Genomic DNA, 17,401 nt, shown 5'->3' on the forward strand with positions numbered 1-17,401 from the left:
GCCCCTTGGGAGGAGTGTTAGGGTTAGGCAGTGCCAGAGTGGGTTAGGCACTGAGGGGGGACTGGTATGGTTAGGCTGCAAGGAGGGAGGGTTGGGCACCACAGGGGATGGTCAGAGTTAGGCTGCAGGGGGGGTTAGGATCAGACTGCGGGAAGGAAGGGTAGGGAGGGGAGATGGGAGGGTTAGACTACTTACCTACCAGTACCGCTGTTGGTATTCTGACCGCTGGCATTCCAACTGCCGGGATCCCAATACCATCCCATTCATTCAACTTTTATAAATTGGCCTCATTTGTCATTTGGGGACACCCAGCTGTGAAAATAAGAATTTACTTACCGATAATTCTATTTCTCGTAGTCCGTAGTGGATGCTGGGGACTCCGTAAGGACCATGAGGCTCCGCAGGAGACTGGGCACATCTAAAGAAAGCTTTAGGACTATCTGGTGTGCACTGGCTCCTCCCCCTATGACCCTCCTCCAAGCCTCAGTTAGGATACTGTGCCCGGACGAGCGTACACAATAAGGAAGGATTTTGAATCCCGGGTAAGACTCATACCAGCCACACCAATCACACCGTACAACTTGTGATCTGAACCCAGTTAACAGCATGATAACAGAGGAGCCTCTAGAAAAGATGGCTCACTACAGCAATAACCCGATTTTTTGGTAACAATAACTATGTACCAGTATTGCAGACAATCCGCACTTGGGATGGGCGCCCAGCATCCACTACGGACTACGAGAAATAGAATTATCGGTAAGTAAATTCTTATTTTCTTTAACGTCCTAAGTGGATGCTGGGGACTCCGTAAGGACCATGGGGATTATACCAAAGCTCCCAAACGGGCGGGAGAGTGCGGATGACTCTGCAGCACCAAATGAGAGAACTCCAGGTCCTCCTCAGCCAGGGTATCAATTTTGTAGAATTTTACAAACGTATTTGCTCCTGACCAAGTAGCTGCTCGGCAAAGTTGTAAAGCCGAGACCCCTCGGGCAGCCGCCCAAGATGAGCCCCCTTCCTTGTGGAGTGGGCATTTACAGATTTTTGGCTGTGGCAGGCCTGCCACAGAATGTGCAAGCTGAATTGTACTACAAATCCAACGAGCAATAGTCTGCTTAGAAGCAGGAGCACCCAGCTTGTTGGGTGCATACAGGATAAACAGCGAGTCAGTTTTCCTGACTCCAGCCATCCTGGAAACATATATTTTCAGGGCCCTGACAACGTCTAGCAACTTGGAGTCCTCCAAGTCCCTAGTAGCCGCAGGCACCACAATAGGTTGGTTCAGGTGAAAACGCTGAAACCACCTTTGGGAGAAACTGAGGACGAGTCCTCAATTCCGCCCTGTCCGAATGGAAAATCAGATAAGGGCTTTTACAGGATAAAGCCGCCAATTCTGACACGTGCCTGGCCCAGGCCAGGGCCAACAGCATGACCACTTTCCATGTGAGATATTTTAACTCCACAGATTTAAGTGGTTCAAACCAATGTGACTTTTGGAACCCAAAAACTACATTGAGATCCCAAAGTGCCACTGGAGGCACAAAAGGAGGCTGTATATGCAGTACCCCTTTTACAAACGTCTGAACTTCAGGGACTGAAGCTAGTTCTTTTTGGAAGAAAATTGACAGGGCCGAAATTTGAACCTTAATGGACCCCAATTTCAGGCCCATAGACACTCCTGTTTGCAGGAAATGTAGGAATCGACCCAGTTGAATTTCCTCCGTCGGGCCTTACTGGCCTCGCACCACGCAACATATTTTCGCCAAATGCGGTGATAATGTTTTGCGGTTACATCCTTCCTGGCTTTGATCAGGATAGGGATGACTTCATCCGGAATGCCTTTTTTCCTTCAGGATCCGGCGTTCAAAACCGCCATGCCGTCAAACGCAGCCGCGGTAAGTCTTGGAACAGACAGGGTCCTTGCTGGAGCAGGTCCCTTCTTAGAGGTAGAGGCCACGGATCCTCCGTGAGCATCTCTTGAAGTTCCGGTTACCAAGTCCTTCTTGGCCAATCCGGAGCCACGAATATAGTGCTTACTCCTCTCCATCTTATCAATCTCAGTACCTTGGGTATGAGAGGCAGAGGAGGGAACACATACACTGACTGGTACACCCACGGTGTTACCAGAGCGTCTACAGCTATTGCCTGAGGGTCCCTTGACCTGGCGCAATACCTGTCGAGTTTTTCCCAACGGTTTATAATCATGTGGAAGACTTCTGGGTGAAGTCCCCACTCTCCCGGGTGGAGGTCGTGCTGAGGAAGTCTGCTTCCCAGTTGTCCACTCCCGGAATGAATACTGCTGACAGTGCTATCACATGATTTTCCGCCCAGCGAAGAATCCTTGCAGCTTCTGCCATTGCCCTCCTGCTTCTTGTGTCACCCTGTCTGTTTACGTGGGTGACTGCCGTGATGTTGTCCTACTGGATCAACACTGGCTGACCTTGAAGCAGAGGTCTTGCTAAGCTTAGAGCATTGTAAATGTCCCTTAGCTTCAGGATATTTATGTGAAGTGATGTCTCCAGGCTTGACCATAAGCCCTGGATATTCCTTCCCTGTGTGACTGCTCTCCAGCCTCGCAGGCTGGCATCCGTGGTCACCAGGACCCAGTCATGAATGCCTAATCTGCGGCCCTCTGGAAGATGAGCACTCTGCAACCACCACAGGAGGGACACCCTTGTCCTTGGTGACAGGGTTATCCGCTGATGCATCTGAAGATGCGACCCGGACCATTTGTCCAGCAGGTACCACTGGAAGGTTCTTGCGTGGAATCTGTCGAATGGGATTGCTTCGTAGGAAGCCACCATTTTACCCAGAACCCTTGTGCACTGATGCACTGAGACTTGGCTCGGTTTTAGGAGGTTGCTGACTAGCTCGGATAACTCCCTGGCTTTCTCCTCCGGGAGAAACACCTTTTTCTGGACTGTGTCCAGGATCATCCCTAGGAACAGAAGACACGTCGTCGGAATCAGCTGCGATTTTGGAATATTGAAAATCCAATCGTGCTGCCGCAACACTACCTGAGATAGTGCTACACCGACCTCCAACTGTTCCCTGGATCTTACCCTTATCAGGGAATTGTCCAAGTGAGGGATAACTAAAATTCCCTTCCTTCGAAGGAATATCATAATTTCGGCCATTACCTTGGTAAAGACCTGGGGTGCCGTGGACCATCCATACGGCAGCGTCTGAACTGATAGTGACAGTTCTGTACCATAAACCTGAGGTACCCTTGGTGAGAAGGGTAAATTTGACATGAAGGTAAGCATCCTTGATGTCCCGAGACATCATGTAGTCCCCTTCTTCCAGGTTCGCAATCACTGCTCTGAGTGACTCAATCTTGAATTTGAACCTCTGTATGTAAGTGTTCAAAGATTTTAGATTTAGAATCGGTCTCAGCGAGCCGTCCGGCTTCGGTACCACAACAGTGTGGAATAATACCCCGTTCCCTGTTGCAGGAGGGGTATCTTGATTATCACCTGCTGGGAATACAGCTTGTGAATGGCTTCCAAAACTGTCTCCCTGTCAGAAGGAGACATCGGTAAAGCCGACTTTAGGAAACGGCGAGGGGGAGACGTCTCGAATTCTAATTTGTACCCCTGAGATATCACCTGAAGGATCCAGGGGTCTACTTGCGAGTGAGCCCACTGCGCGCTAAAATTCATTGAGACGGGCCCCCCACCGTGCCTGATTCTGCTTGTAAAGCCCCCGCGTATACTGAGGGCTTGGCAGAGGCGGGAGAGGGTTTCTGTTCCTGGGAACTGGCTGATTTCTGTAGCCTTTTTTCTCTCCCTCTGTCACGGGGCAGAAATGAGGAACCTTTTGCCCGATTGTCCACGAAAAGACTGCGCCTGATAATACGGCGTCTTCTCATGTTGAGAGGCGACCTGGGGTACAAACGTGGATTTCCCAGCTGTTGCCGTGGCCACCAGGTCTGAAAGACCGACCCCAAATAACTTCTCCCCTTAATAAAGCAATACTTCCAAATGCCGTTTGGAATACGCATCACTTGACCACTGACGTGTCCATAACCCTCTACTGGTAGAAATGGACAACGCACTTAGACTTGATGCCAGTCGGCAAATATTCCGCTGTGCATCACGCATATATAGAAATGCATCTTTTAAATGCTCTATAGGCAAAAATATACTGTCCCTATCTAGGGTATCAATATTTTCAGTCAGGGAATCCGACCACGTCAACCCAGCACTGCACATCCAGGCTGAGGCGATTGCTGGTCGCAGTATAACACCAGTATGTGTGTAAATACCTTTTAGGATACCCTCCTGCTTTCTATCAGCAGGATCCTTAAGGGCGGCCATCTCAGGCGAGGGTAGAGCCCTTACAAGCGTGTGAGCGCTTTATCCACCCTAGGGGGTGTTTCCCAACGCACCCTAACCTCTGGCGGGAAAGGATATAATGCCAATAACATTTTAGAAATTATCAGTTGTTATCGGGGGAAACCCACGCATCATCACACACCTCATTTGATTTCTCAGATTCAGGAAAACTACAGGTAGTTTTTCCTCACCGAACATAATACCCCTTTTTGGTGGTACTCGTATTATCAGAAATGTGTAAAAGATTTTTCATTGCCTCAATCATGTAACTTGTGGCCCTACTGGAAGTCACATTTGTCTCTTCACCGTCGACACTGGAGTCAGTATCCGTGTCGGCGTCTATATCTGCCATCTGAGGTAACGGGCGCTTTAGAGCCCCTGACGGCCTATGAGACGTCTGGACAGGCACAAGCTGAGTAGCCGGCTGTCTCATGTCAACCACTGTCTTTTATACAGAGCTGACACTGTCACGTAATTTCTTCCAACAGTTCATCCACTCAGGTGTCGACCCCCTAGGGGGTGACATCACTATTACAGGCAATCTGCTCCGTCTCCACATTATTTCTCTATCGTCCTAGTGGATGCTGGGGTTCCTGAAAGGACCATGGGGGATAGCGGCTCCGCAGGAGACAGGGCACAAAAAGTAAAGCTTTAGGATCAGGTGGTGTGCACTGGCTCCTCCCCCTATGACCCTCCTCCAAGCCAGTTAGATTTTGTGCCCGGCCGAGAAGGGTGCAATTCTAGGTGGCTCTCATAAAGAGCTGCTTAGAGAGTTTAGCTTAGGTTTTTTATTTTACAGTGATTCCTGCTGGCAACAGGATCACTGCAACGAGGGACAGAGGGGAGAAGAAGTGAACTCACCTGCGTGCAGGATGGATTGGCTTCTTGGCTACTGGACATGAAGCTCCAGAGGGACGATCACAGGTACAGCCTGGATGGTCACCGGAGCCACGCCGCCGGCCCCCTCACAGATGCTGAAGCAAGAAGAGGTCCAGAATCGGCGGCTGAAGACTCCTGCAGTCTTCTTAAGGTAGCGCACAGCACTGCAGCTGTGCGCCATTTTCCTCTCAGCACACTTCACACGGCAGTCACTGAGGGTGCAGGGCGCTGGGGGGGGGCGCCCTGGGAGGCAAATGAAAACCTTTAAAAAGGCTAAAAATACCTCACATATAGCCCCAGAGGCTATATGGAGATATTTACCCCTGCCTAAATGTACTAAATAGCGGGAGACGAGCCCGCCGGAAAAGGGGCGGGGCCTATCTCCTCAGCACACGGCGCCATTTTCTGTCACAGCTCCGCTGGTCAGGAAGGCTCCCAGGTCTCTCCCCTGCACTGCACTACAGAAACAGGGTATAACAGAGAGGGGGGGCAAAATAAATGGCTATATATATATATTAATATAAAAGCAGCTATAAGGGAGCACTTAATCATAAGGCTATCCCTGTCATATATAGCGCTTTTTGGTGTGTGCTGGCAGACTCTCCCTCTGTCTCCCCAAAGGGCTAGTGGGTCCTGTCTTCGTATAGAGCATTCCCTGTGTGTCTGCTGTGTGTCGGTACGTGTGTGTCGACATGTATGAGGACGATATTGGCGTGGAGGCGGAGCAATTGCCTGTAATGGTGATGTCACTCTCTAGGGAGTCGACACCGGAATGGATGGCTTATTTAGGAAATTACGTGATAATGTCAACACGCTGCAAAGTCGGTTGACGACATGAGACGGCCGACAAACAATTAGTACGGTCCAGACGTCTCAAAAACACCGTCAAGGGTTTTTTAAAACGCCCGTTTACTTTAGTCGGTCGACACAGACACAGACAGGGACACTGAATCCAGTGTCGACGGTGAATAAACAAACGTATTCCTTATTAGGGCCACACGTTAAAGGCAATGAAGGAGGTGTTACGTATTTCTGATACTACAAGTACCACAAAAGAGGGTATTATGTGGGATGTGAAAAAACTACCATAGTTTTTCCTGAATCAGATAAATTAAATAAAGTGTGTGATGATGCGTGGGTTCCCCCCGATAGAAAATTATGGGCGGTATACCCTTTCCCGCCAGAAGTTAGGGCGCGTTGGGAAACACCCCTTAAGGTGGATAAGGCGCTCACACGCTTATCAAAACAAGTGGCGGTACCGTCTATAGATAGGGCCGTCCTCAAGGACCAGCTGACAAGGCTGGAAAATATAATAAAAAGTATATACACACATACTGGTGTTATACTGCGGCCAGCGATCGCCTCAGCCTGGATGTGCAGAGCTAGGGTGGCTTGGTCGGATTCCCTGACTAAAAATATTGATACCCTTGACAGGGACAGTATTTTATTGACTATAGAGCATTTCTATATATGCGAGATGCACAGAGGGATATTTGCACTCTGGCATCATGAATAAACGCGATGTCCATAACTGCCAGAAGATGTTATGGACACGACAGTGGTCAGGTGATGCAGATTCCAAACGGCACAGTATGGCCGTATAAAGGAAGAGGACTTGTTTGGGGTCGGTCCATCGGACCTGGTGGTCACGGCAACTGCTGGAAAATCCACCGTTTTTTACCCTAAGTCACATCTCTGCAGAAAAAGACACCGTCTTTTCAGCCTCAGTCCTCTCGTCCCTATAAGATCATATCTGCCCAGGGATAGAGGAAAGGGAAGAAGACTGCAGCAGGCAGCCCATTCCCAGGAACAGAAGCGTTCCACCGCGTCTGACAAGTTCTCAGCATGGCGCTGAGACCGTACAGGACCCCTGGATCCTACAAGTAGTATCCCGGGGGTACAGATGGGAATGTCGAGACGTTTCCCCTTCGCAGGCTCCTGAAGTCTGCTTTACCAAGTCTCCCTCCGACAAGGAGGTAGTATGGGAAAAAATTCACAAGCTGTATTCCCAGCAGGTGATAATTAAATTACCCCTCCTACTACAGAAAAGGGGTATTATTCCACACTATATTGTGGTACTGAAGCCAGAAGGCTAGGTGAGACTTATTCTAAAAATTTTTTTTTGAACACTTACAAAGGTTCAAATTAAGATGAAGTCACTCAGAGCAGTGATAACGAACCAGGAAGAAGGGGACTATATAGTGTCCCGGGACATCAGGGATGCTTACCTCTATGTCCCAAATTTGCCCTTCTCACTAAGGGTACCTCAGGTTCGTGGTGCAGAACTGTCACTATCAGTTTCAGACGCTGCCGTTTGGATTGTCCACGGCACCCCGGGGTCTTTACCAAGGTAATGGCCGAAATGATGATTCTTCTTCGAAGAAAAGGCGTCTTAATTATCCCTTACTTGGACGATCTCCTGATAGGGGCATAGTCCAGGGAACAGTTGGAGGTCGGAGTAGCACTATCTCGGATACTGCTACAATCAGCACGGGTGGATTCTAAATATTCCAAAATCGCAGCTGATCCCGACGACACGTCTGCTGTGCCTAGGGATGATTCTGGACACAGTCCAGAAAAAGGTGTTTCTCCCGGAAGAGAAAGCCAGGGAGTTATCCGAGCAAGTCAGGAACCTCCTAAAAACAGTGCATCATTGCACAAGGGTCCTGGTAAAAATGGTGGCTTCCTACGAAGCAATTCCATTCGGCAGATTTCACGTAAGAACTTTTCAGTGGGATCTGCTGGACAAATGGTCCGGATCGCATCTTCAGATGCATCAGCGGATAACCCAATATCCAAGGACAAGGGTGTCTCTCCTGTGGTGGTTATAGAGTGCTCATCTTCTAGAGGGCCGCAGATTCGGCATTCAGGATTGGATGCTGGTAACCACGGAGCCCAGCCTGAGAGGCTGGGGAGCAGTCACACAAGGGAAAAATTTCCAGGGAGTGTGATCAAGTATGGAGACTTTTCTCCACATAAATATACTGGAGCTAAGGGTAAATTTATAATGCTCTAAGCTTAGCAAGACCTCTGCTTCAAGGTCAGCCGGTATTGATCCAGTGGGAAAAACATCACGGCAGTCGCCCACGTAAACAGACAGGGCGACACAAGAAGCAGGAGGGCAATGGCAGAAACTGCAAGGACTTTTCGCTGGGCGGAAAATCATGTGATAACACTGTCAGCAGTTTTTCATCCCGGGAATGGAAACTGGGAAGCAGACTTCCTCAGCACGACCTCCACCCGGGAGAGTGGAAACTTCATTGAGAAGTTTTTTCCACATGATTGTAAACCGTTGGGAAATACCAAAGGTGGACATGATGGCGTCCCGTCTGAACAAAAAACGGGACAGGTATTGCGCCAGGTCAAGAGACTCTCAGGCAATAGATGTGGACGTTCTGGTAACACCGTGGGTGTACCAGTCGGTGTATGTGTTCCCTCCTCTGCTTCTCATACCTAAGGTGCTGAGAATTATAAGACGTAGAGGAGTAAGAACTATACTCATGGCTCCGGATTGGCCAAGAAGGACTTGGTACCCGGAACTTCAAGAGATGCTTACAGAGGTCTGATGGCCTCTGCCGCTAAGAAGGGACTTGCTTCAGCAAGTACCATGTCTGTTCCAAGACTTACCGCAGCTGCGTTTGTCGGCATGGCGATGGAAAGCCGGATCCTAAGGGAAAAAAGGCATTCCGGAAGAGGTCATTCCTACCCTGGTCAAAGCCAGAAAGGAGGTGACCGCACAACATTATCACCACGTGTGGCGAAAATATGTTGCGTGGTGTGAGGCCAGGAAGGCCCCACAAAGAAATTTCAACTCGGTCGTTTCCTGCATTTCCTGCAAACAGGAGTGTCTATGGGCCTCAAATTGGGGTCCATTAAGGTTCAAATTCGGCCCTGTAAATTTTCTTCCAGAAAGAATTGGCTTCAGTTCCTGAAGTCCAGAAGTTTGTCAAGGGAGTATTGCATATACAAACCCCTTTTTTGTGCCTCCAGTGGCACTGTGGGATCTCAACGTTGTTCTGGGATTCCTCAAATCACATTGGTTTAAAACCAGTCAAATATGTGGATTTGAAGCATCTCACATAAAAAGTGACCATGCTCTTGGCCCTGGCTTGGACCAGGCGAGTGTCAAATTGGTGGTTTTTTCTCAAAAAAGCCCATATCTGTTTGTCCATTCGGACAGGGCAGAGCTGCGGACTCGTCCCCAGTTCTCTCCCTAAGGTGGTGTCAGTGTTTCACCTGAACCAGCTTATTGTGGTGCCTTGCACCTACTAGGGACTTGGAGGACTCCAAGTTGCTAGAAGTTGTCAGGGCCCTGAAAATATGTTCCAGGACAGCTGGAGTCAGAAAATCTGACTCGCTGTTTATACTGTATGCACCCAACAAGTTGGGTGCGCCTGCTTCTAAGCAGTCGATTGCTCGTTGGTTTTGTAACACAATTCAACTTGCACATTCTGAGGCAGGCCTGCCACAGTCTAAATCGGTTAAGGCCCATTCCACAAGGAAGGTGGGCTCATCTTGGGCGGCTGCCCGAGAGGTCTCGGCATTACAACTCTGCCGAGCAGATACGTGGTCAGGGGAGAACACGTTTGTAAAATTCTACAAATTTGATATCCTGGCAAAAGAGGACCTGGAGTTCTCTCATTCGGTGCTGCAGAGTCATCCGCACTCTCCCGCCCGTTTGGGAGCTTTGGTATAATCCCCATGGTCCTTTCAGGAACCCCAGCATCCACTAGGACGATAGAGAAAATAAGAATTTACTTACCGATAATTCTATTTCTCGGAGTCCGTAGTGGATGCTGGGCGCCCATCCCAAGTGCGGATTATCTGCAATACTTGTACATAGTTACAAAAATCGGGTTATTATTGTTGTGAGCCATCTTTTCAGAGGCTCCGCTGTTATCATACTGTTAACTGGGTTTAGATCACAAGTTGTACGGTGTGATTGGTGTGGCTGGTATGAGTCTTACCCGGGATTCAAAATTCCTCCCTTATTGTGTACGCTCGTCCGGGCACAGTACCTAACTGGCTTGGAGGAGGGTCATAGGGGGAGGAGCCAGTGCACACCACCTGATCCTAAAGCTTTACTTTTTGTGCCCTGTCTCCTGCGGAGCCGCTATCCCCCATGGTCCTTTCAGGAACCCCAGCATCCACTACGGACTCCGAGAAATAGAATTATCGGTAAGTAAATTCTTATTTTTTCTCCTCATACATGTCGACACAAAAGTACCGACATACAGCACACACACAGGGAATGCTCTGATAGAGGACAGGACCCCACTAGCCCTTTGGGGAGACAGAGGGAGAGTTTGCCAGCACACACCAGAGCGCTATATATATACAGGGATAACCTTATATAAGTGTTTTTCCCCTTATAGCTGCTGTATAGTTAATACTGCGCCTAATTAGTGCCCCCCTCTCTTTTTTAACCCTTTCTGTAGTGTAGTGACTGCAGGGGAGAGCCAGGGAGCTTCCCTCCAACGGAGCTGTGAGGGAAAATGGCGCCAGTGTGCTAAGGAGATAGGCTCCGCCCCCTTATCGGCGGCCTTATCTCCTGTTTTTCTATGTATTCTGGCAGGGGTTAAATGCATCCATATAGCCCAGGAGCTACATGTGATGCATTTTTTTTGCCATCTAAGGTGTTTTTATTGCGTCTCAGGGCGCTCCCCCCCAGCGCCCTGCACCCTCAGTGACCGAAGTGTGAAGTGTGCTGAGAGCAATGGCGCACAGCTGCAGTGCTGTGCGCTACCTTGTTGAAGACAGGACGTCTTCTGCCGCCGATTTTCCGGACCTCTTCTGCCTTCTGGCTCTGTAAGGGGGCCGGCGGCGCGGCTCTGGGACCCATCCAGGCTGAACCTGTGATCGTCCCTCTGGAGCTAATGTCCAGTAGCCTAAGAAGCCCAATCCACTCTGCACGCAGGGGAGTTCGCTTCTTCTCCCCTTAGTCCCTCGATGCAGTGAGCCTGTTGCCAGCAGGTCTCACTGAAAATAAAAAACCTAATCTAAAACTTTCACTAAGAAGCTCAGGAGAGCCCCTAGTGTGCACCCTTCTCGTTCGGGCACAGAGATCTAACTGAGGCTTGGAGGAGGGTCATAGGGGGAGGAGCCAGTGCACACCAGATAGTCCTAAAGCTTTCTTTAGATGTGCCCAGTCTCCTGCGGAGCCTCATGGTCCTTACGGAGTCCCCAGCATCCACTTAGGACGTTAGAGAAATATAAGGAGATTAGAAGTAAGAAGTCCTATGACCATAGAAAGGCAGGAGCCTTTATTATTGCATATTAAATGTCATCAGTGAAACCACCCACACTTCTCTCTAATGTCTAATAAATGATTGTATCCAAAACAGGAAATCTGTGTCGTTGTACGGGATATCGTCCTATTCTTCAGGGCTTCCGAACATTTACCAAAGTGAGTTCTCCCAATCTTTGTTTAATCACTTCATCTGCCCCTGTGAGAGGGCACACACACCGCAGGTGGCAGAATTAGCAACTGGTCCCTTAGTCATTATGGTGGACTAAGAATAGCATATAGACATCCATGGTGTCACACTACAGTATACGGTGGTATACTCTATGGAGAAGCAGCATGGCTTATGTAATAATGGAGAATATAAAAGGTGGATGCCTGCGTGTAGTGACACCTTTTCATATAGAGCATATACCTGGGCTTACCATACTATCCCTTTAAACCGTGAATCTCATGAATTACACTGGTTCTCTGGCTGCTTAAAACCAGGTGACATGCAGGCTTGAAGTCAGCCAGCCACAGAACCTGTGTAATTCATAAGTGCCCCAGTTTAAAGGGTTAGTACGGTAAGCCTGTATATACAGAATGTCCCGGGAACAGTTTTCTTTATGGTACTTACATTTGAAGTAGTAGAGAAAGTTTCTCAGATGTGGGATAAAATTAGCAATTTTACTTGACCTGCTGGCAAAGATGGAATCCGCGACACCGGGATCCTGATCAAGCTCTGCCGGGAGTCCTCAGTGGTAAGACACAGGGAGGGAGGTTAAGGATAGGCCACGGGGAGGGAGGGTTAGGCACCCCATGGTAAGGTTAGGTTTAGGCTGTGGGTTTAGGGTTACGCTGCGGGGAGGGGGAGGGATTAGGCACCACCGGGGAGGGTTAAGGTTAGGCTGCAGGTGGGGGGATTAGGGTGATGCTGCGGGAAAGGAGGGTTAGGGTTAGAGAGGTTAGGGGTAGATTACTCACCAAATAGATGTAGGGATCCTGAGCGTTGGGACCCCGATACCATCCCTCCCATTAACATAAAGGGGGGCATAGGGGGCGTCTTTTTGGTGGGTAGGACTGTACACACACCCTGTCAGAACAGTCTGGATGAGGAAATGTTTAACATGAGGCAAACAAATTGGGATGATATGACAAAGTAGGGATCGGTAAGGCCTTGTGTGCTGAAACAGCTTGAAGAGAGACTCGCCTGGGCGCTCCTGGCAAGGGAGACGCCCCACTGTGCCACAGCAATTAGTGCGCATGTGAAATGATTCCAGACGGTTTTATAACAGGATCTTGTTTTTTGTCCAGGATGGCTGCTGCGGCGGGAAGACGACCAATGGCTGCTGTATGGACAAGGAGGAGGAGAATGGGGTGAGCAGGCTGTATTTGTGCTGCAGGGGTCATTAATCATTTTCGCTGGTTTGCACTCAGGAATGGACTCCTTTGGAGTTATGGTGGAAATGTTAGTAGTATATGGGTTGGCTGGCCATGGAAAGTGTCCCAAACCAGTACCAGTGTGTTGCCTAATGTCCCACTGGGGGTCAGATTTTCATTAATGTAATTCATTGATTGCATAAAAAAAGTTGTAGGCAGTCTCTCCCCGCAATAAAGATGACTGTCACTGCCTGAAACACGCCCCCTAAGCGGTCACAACATTCCTGCACTTTTGCTGCCACTCCCCATAACCTCCCACAAATGGTCCCTAGCTGAAAACACCATCGCCACGGTCCTGTGACACATGCGCAGTTTACCGATAATCTCTCAGGCCCTATGAGAAGACCCCTATATGGTATAACGCAAACGACGAGGAAGGGCGCTACGCCAACAACACTACGTAGGATAAAAGCAATGCACTTGCACTGATTAAATGACACTGAGGGAGTTTTATGGACAGTGGTTAGTGCTGCTGCAACACATTTTAATAAATCAGACAAATTCTGATAGATTAATGGATGTAGACAACAACGTCTGATTGGTTACTCACGGTAAGGTAACAGAACCTTTTTTTTAACGTTCTCCCCAAGTGTGTGACTAGGTTTCATTTTATACATCTACATTATTACAGTAGATTCATTACATAACTCCTGAATTACAGTTTTCTTCATCAGGGTTCATAGGTTCCACAGGGAACATCGGGGTTGTAGTGGTGGGTAAGAATCCGGGCACCAATTAAAATGATTTATTTATTAACATATATTTCTATATAGTGCGTGTTTATCCTGTAGCTCATTACAACTGGCAAATCATTTGTTACAGGACGTCAGCTGGAATAACTGCTGATATGTAACTGGAAATTTCATCAACCTGTCTTGTATTTCACACAGATAATGACGTCTTCAGCTTTGTTTGACCCATCGGAGTTCAGACCTTTGGACCCGACACAAGAACCAATCTTTCCTCCGGAATTACTGGCAAGTCCAGCTTGTATATTGTGCTCAGGAGTTTATGCAGAGGGCAAGAGAAATTGCAGAGCTGCATCTTGTCTGCCAATGCTCCTGTTTCCCCACCATGCGCATACACCGGTCTATACTGTATGTCCATCACGCTTACTGGCATATGTCCATGCAGGATTGCAGATGTGTTCTGGCAGCACTTGATAACGCCACCTCAAGGGTTGCGCAGAAATATTTTACCCCACTCACAAAGGCTCACACACTACTAAACCCGGGGACATCTTTCCTCCTCCCCTTGAAGTCCGCTTGAATATCTTGTCCTGCTTAACAGTATCTTCATTTGCGCATTCAGACTTATTACTGGGGCTGACGAGGTTTTGCATACAGTGCATGTGCGGATGTGAATTTGCGCATTTTTGCATATGTCCACCCTAGTCTGGGTCATACGGACTGGGATGGATCTGTCTTTCTGTGAAATTAGACAGGAATTTGGTGGTGCAACAATGCAAGAGCACGGAAGTGCCCTGTCTAGCGGGAGTATCGTGATCATGTATCTAATGCTCGGTGCGATTCTGAGGCGTGTGTACGGGGAAGGGAAGCCCGTTACTGACGTATATCTTGCAGCTAGCATGAGGCTGGTGCAATTGCCAATAGTAATGATGGTGGTTGCAGCAGCTTGCGTAACAGAGATGAGCAATTGTGATTCAGATAACTCCCTAACTGTGTTGAGCCACCTATGTAAAAGCCAATCCCGGGTATCCCGGGATTGGCCATTTTTCAATCCCGATACCCGGGATTGAAAAAATAGCCTGGGATTGGCTTCCCTACTTCAGAGGCAGAACTCTGGGAGGCAACGGAGTCATCTGCCGCCGGGCTCCTGCTTTGAAGGGGGGCACCTCTCCTCCCATTCTGTGACACCACTGAATTAAGTTAATTGATAGCTGCCGCTATCTCTTCAGTGTCCGACTTCCTCACTGGTCCCTGCACCTTACAAATCACACCCTCTTTATTATACTGAATATACACATTTTACAAGTGTCACACCCAGGATTAGAAACCACAACCTATTACACAGGAAGCAGACACCTTACTGATGAAGCTATTTGCTCCTGTATAGGAAATATGAGAATTTTAACTACATGAAGATACTTCTCTGACAATTACACGTAACTTCATATAGTTAGAATTCTCATGCTTCTTATACATGAGCAAATAGCTCCATCAGTAAAGTGTCTGCTGTTAGTGTAACAGGTCATGGGTTCTAATCCTGGGTATGACTGCTAAGAAATGTGTGAATTAAAATAAAAGACAATTGAATGTATAAATACAGTATATACATTTTTTTTCAGAACACTCCATAAACGCACGCACACACACACGCACGCACGCACGCACGCACGCACACATACATACATATATTTATCTTAATATAGGAAATAGGGGGCACCAATATTTATCTTGCATCCGGGCAACAGTGACGAATTTACACCACTGGTTGATTTACAGCATTTTAATCTAATGGTGCCATATATACATATATATTCCTGAAGTCATAAGAAAGAACCGTCAGCTGGTCAGAGAAAGAGAGTCGGGGAGTTTACTGCAGCACCAGTAACACATTTAATCAGCTGTGTATACAGTGTACCAAAAACTATATAAGTCTAGCTGTCACAGGAGTGAGACAGATTACATTGGCAACGTGCAAACATTTATAGCTTTGTCAGTTACCAGCAATAAAGCAGTGTTTGAGTGTCAGAAAGAAGCAGCGCTAGGTGGTCCAGAGGAGAAATGGGGACAGAAATGTGAATCACAGCTACTGTGTGTGAAAAGTGGATAGGAGCAAGGTCAATTAACAAGTAGCGAGGAGATAGCTTTATATTATTTACATTGGAAAGTTTATTGCTCATATCCAGCTATATTATATGTAAATTGTGAAGAAACTGGCAGTTAAGAGCTGGAATATTTAAATAAACTGGGATTCTCAATGTATTTCCAGTGATTACACTGATTATTTCCAGACTGGACTACTGTAATCTCCTCCTGACTGGCATTCCTGACAATTACCTCTCTCCACTCCAATCTATCCTCAATGCTGCTGCCCGGCTCATCTTCCTCACCAAACGCACTACGTTCACCTCCCCTCTCCTACAAGACCTTCACTGGCTCCCCTTCCCTTTCAGAATCCAATTCAAGCTTCTCACTCTCACTTACAAAGCACTCACCCACTCCTCTCCCATTTACATCTCTGACCTTATCTCCCTTTACTCTCCCACCCGTCCTCTTCGCTCTGCTAATGCACGCCGGCTCTCCTGTCTTCTGATTACTTCCTCCCACTATCTCCAAGATTTTTCACGTGCTGCTCCCTTCTTCTGGAATTCTTTACCTCTCCCCCTCAGACTCTCCACCTCTCTACAAAACTTCAAACGGGCTCTTAAGACCCATTTCTTTACAAAACCCAGCCAAATCTCATCCTAACCCTCTGTTCTACGCTCTCTATGTACCCCATCTGTGTGACGCCTGTCTGTCTACCCCTCCCCTTAGATTGTAAGCTCTCATGAGCAGGGCCCTCTTCCCTAATGTGCTTATCCTTTTCTTACTTTAATAATCCTTAACTGCCCAAATCAAGCAGTTTTTTTGGCCACCTGGAACTTCTCTGTCATTTACTGGTGTAGATATGCTTAGTTACCCTGTACTTGTCCTAAATTGTCATCCACTGTAAGTCACTGTTTTCCTGTTTTGATTATGTGCATATGTACTCTGTAATTGGGCGCTGCGGAACCCTTGTGGCGCCATATAAATAAAGGATAATAATAATAAAATAATTTCATCAGGCGCCTTTAACAAGGACATTGCCTCGTCTGAGAAACAGTTTATATTTAAACCTCTTCGGGATAAGAGGGAACACTTATGAGCATAAATACAAAGGTTTGCAGCTACAATTCAGCTATCAGTTATAACAATTGCCAAATCCCCAAGGATTCCAGTGTAGAACTGTACAGCTACAACCACACTTTTATTATTCGTACGGCAAAGGGCACTTTGCTGATACTTGCTACACTTGAGGAAAAGATACTTTTTACTTAACAGGCAAAAGAGAAACATAAGTGGCAATATATATAATATTGATTGCTACAGTAGCATTCTGTATTGAGACAAGCATCTCTCCCACAAGACTGAGAGAGGAGAGGAGGATATTATTACTAAATTGTGATGTTAAATGGTTGGTACCAATTATTGCTTCTTTTTATAAATTTTATGGGCCCTTATAGTACACTACCATATTAAGAGTACCCGGGTCACTCTAACACCTAATGGTGTTGCTTAAAGAAGGTAATTTTTGTATTGCATGCAAATAATCTATGTATAGGTATACTGGGGAATATAGTGTATGTATGATGGGGGTCATTCCGAGTTGTTCGCTCGTTATATTTTTCTCGCAACGGAGCGATTAGTCGCTAATGCGCATGCGCAATGTCCGCAGTGCGACTGCGCCAAGTAAATTTGCTATGCAGTTAGGTATTTTACTCACGGCATTACAAGGTTTTTTCTTCGTTCTGGTG

At 47.5% G+C, this 17,401-nt stretch overlaps 1 protein-coding gene across 5 annotated transcripts in view; it reads left to right on the forward strand.

Annotated features, from left to right (window-relative positions):
- Positions 1 to 17,401, forward strand: part of XDH (xanthine dehydrogenase) — a 440,380-nt gene that overhangs the window by 264,856 nt on the left and 158,123 nt on the right. For all 5 annotated transcript variants that reach the window (XM_063918955.1, XM_063918959.1, XM_063918954.1 and 2 more), the window contains 3 exons: positions 11,561 to 11,622; positions 12,757 to 12,819; positions 13,773 to 13,859. In XM_063918955.1, the coding sequence (XP_063775025.1) occupies positions 11,561 to 11,622; positions 12,757 to 12,819; positions 13,773 to 13,859 (212 nt within the window). The remainder of the gene's footprint in view (positions 1 to 11,560; positions 11,623 to 12,756; positions 12,820 to 13,772; positions 13,860 to 17,401) is intronic.

This window comes from Pseudophryne corroboree, chromosome 4 (genome assembly GCF_028390025.1).
Source record: "Pseudophryne corroboree isolate aPseCor3 chromosome 4, aPseCor3.hap2, whole genome shotgun sequence".
Classification (NCBI taxonomy): Eukaryota; Metazoa; Chordata; class Amphibia; order Anura; family Myobatrachidae; genus Pseudophryne; species Pseudophryne corroboree.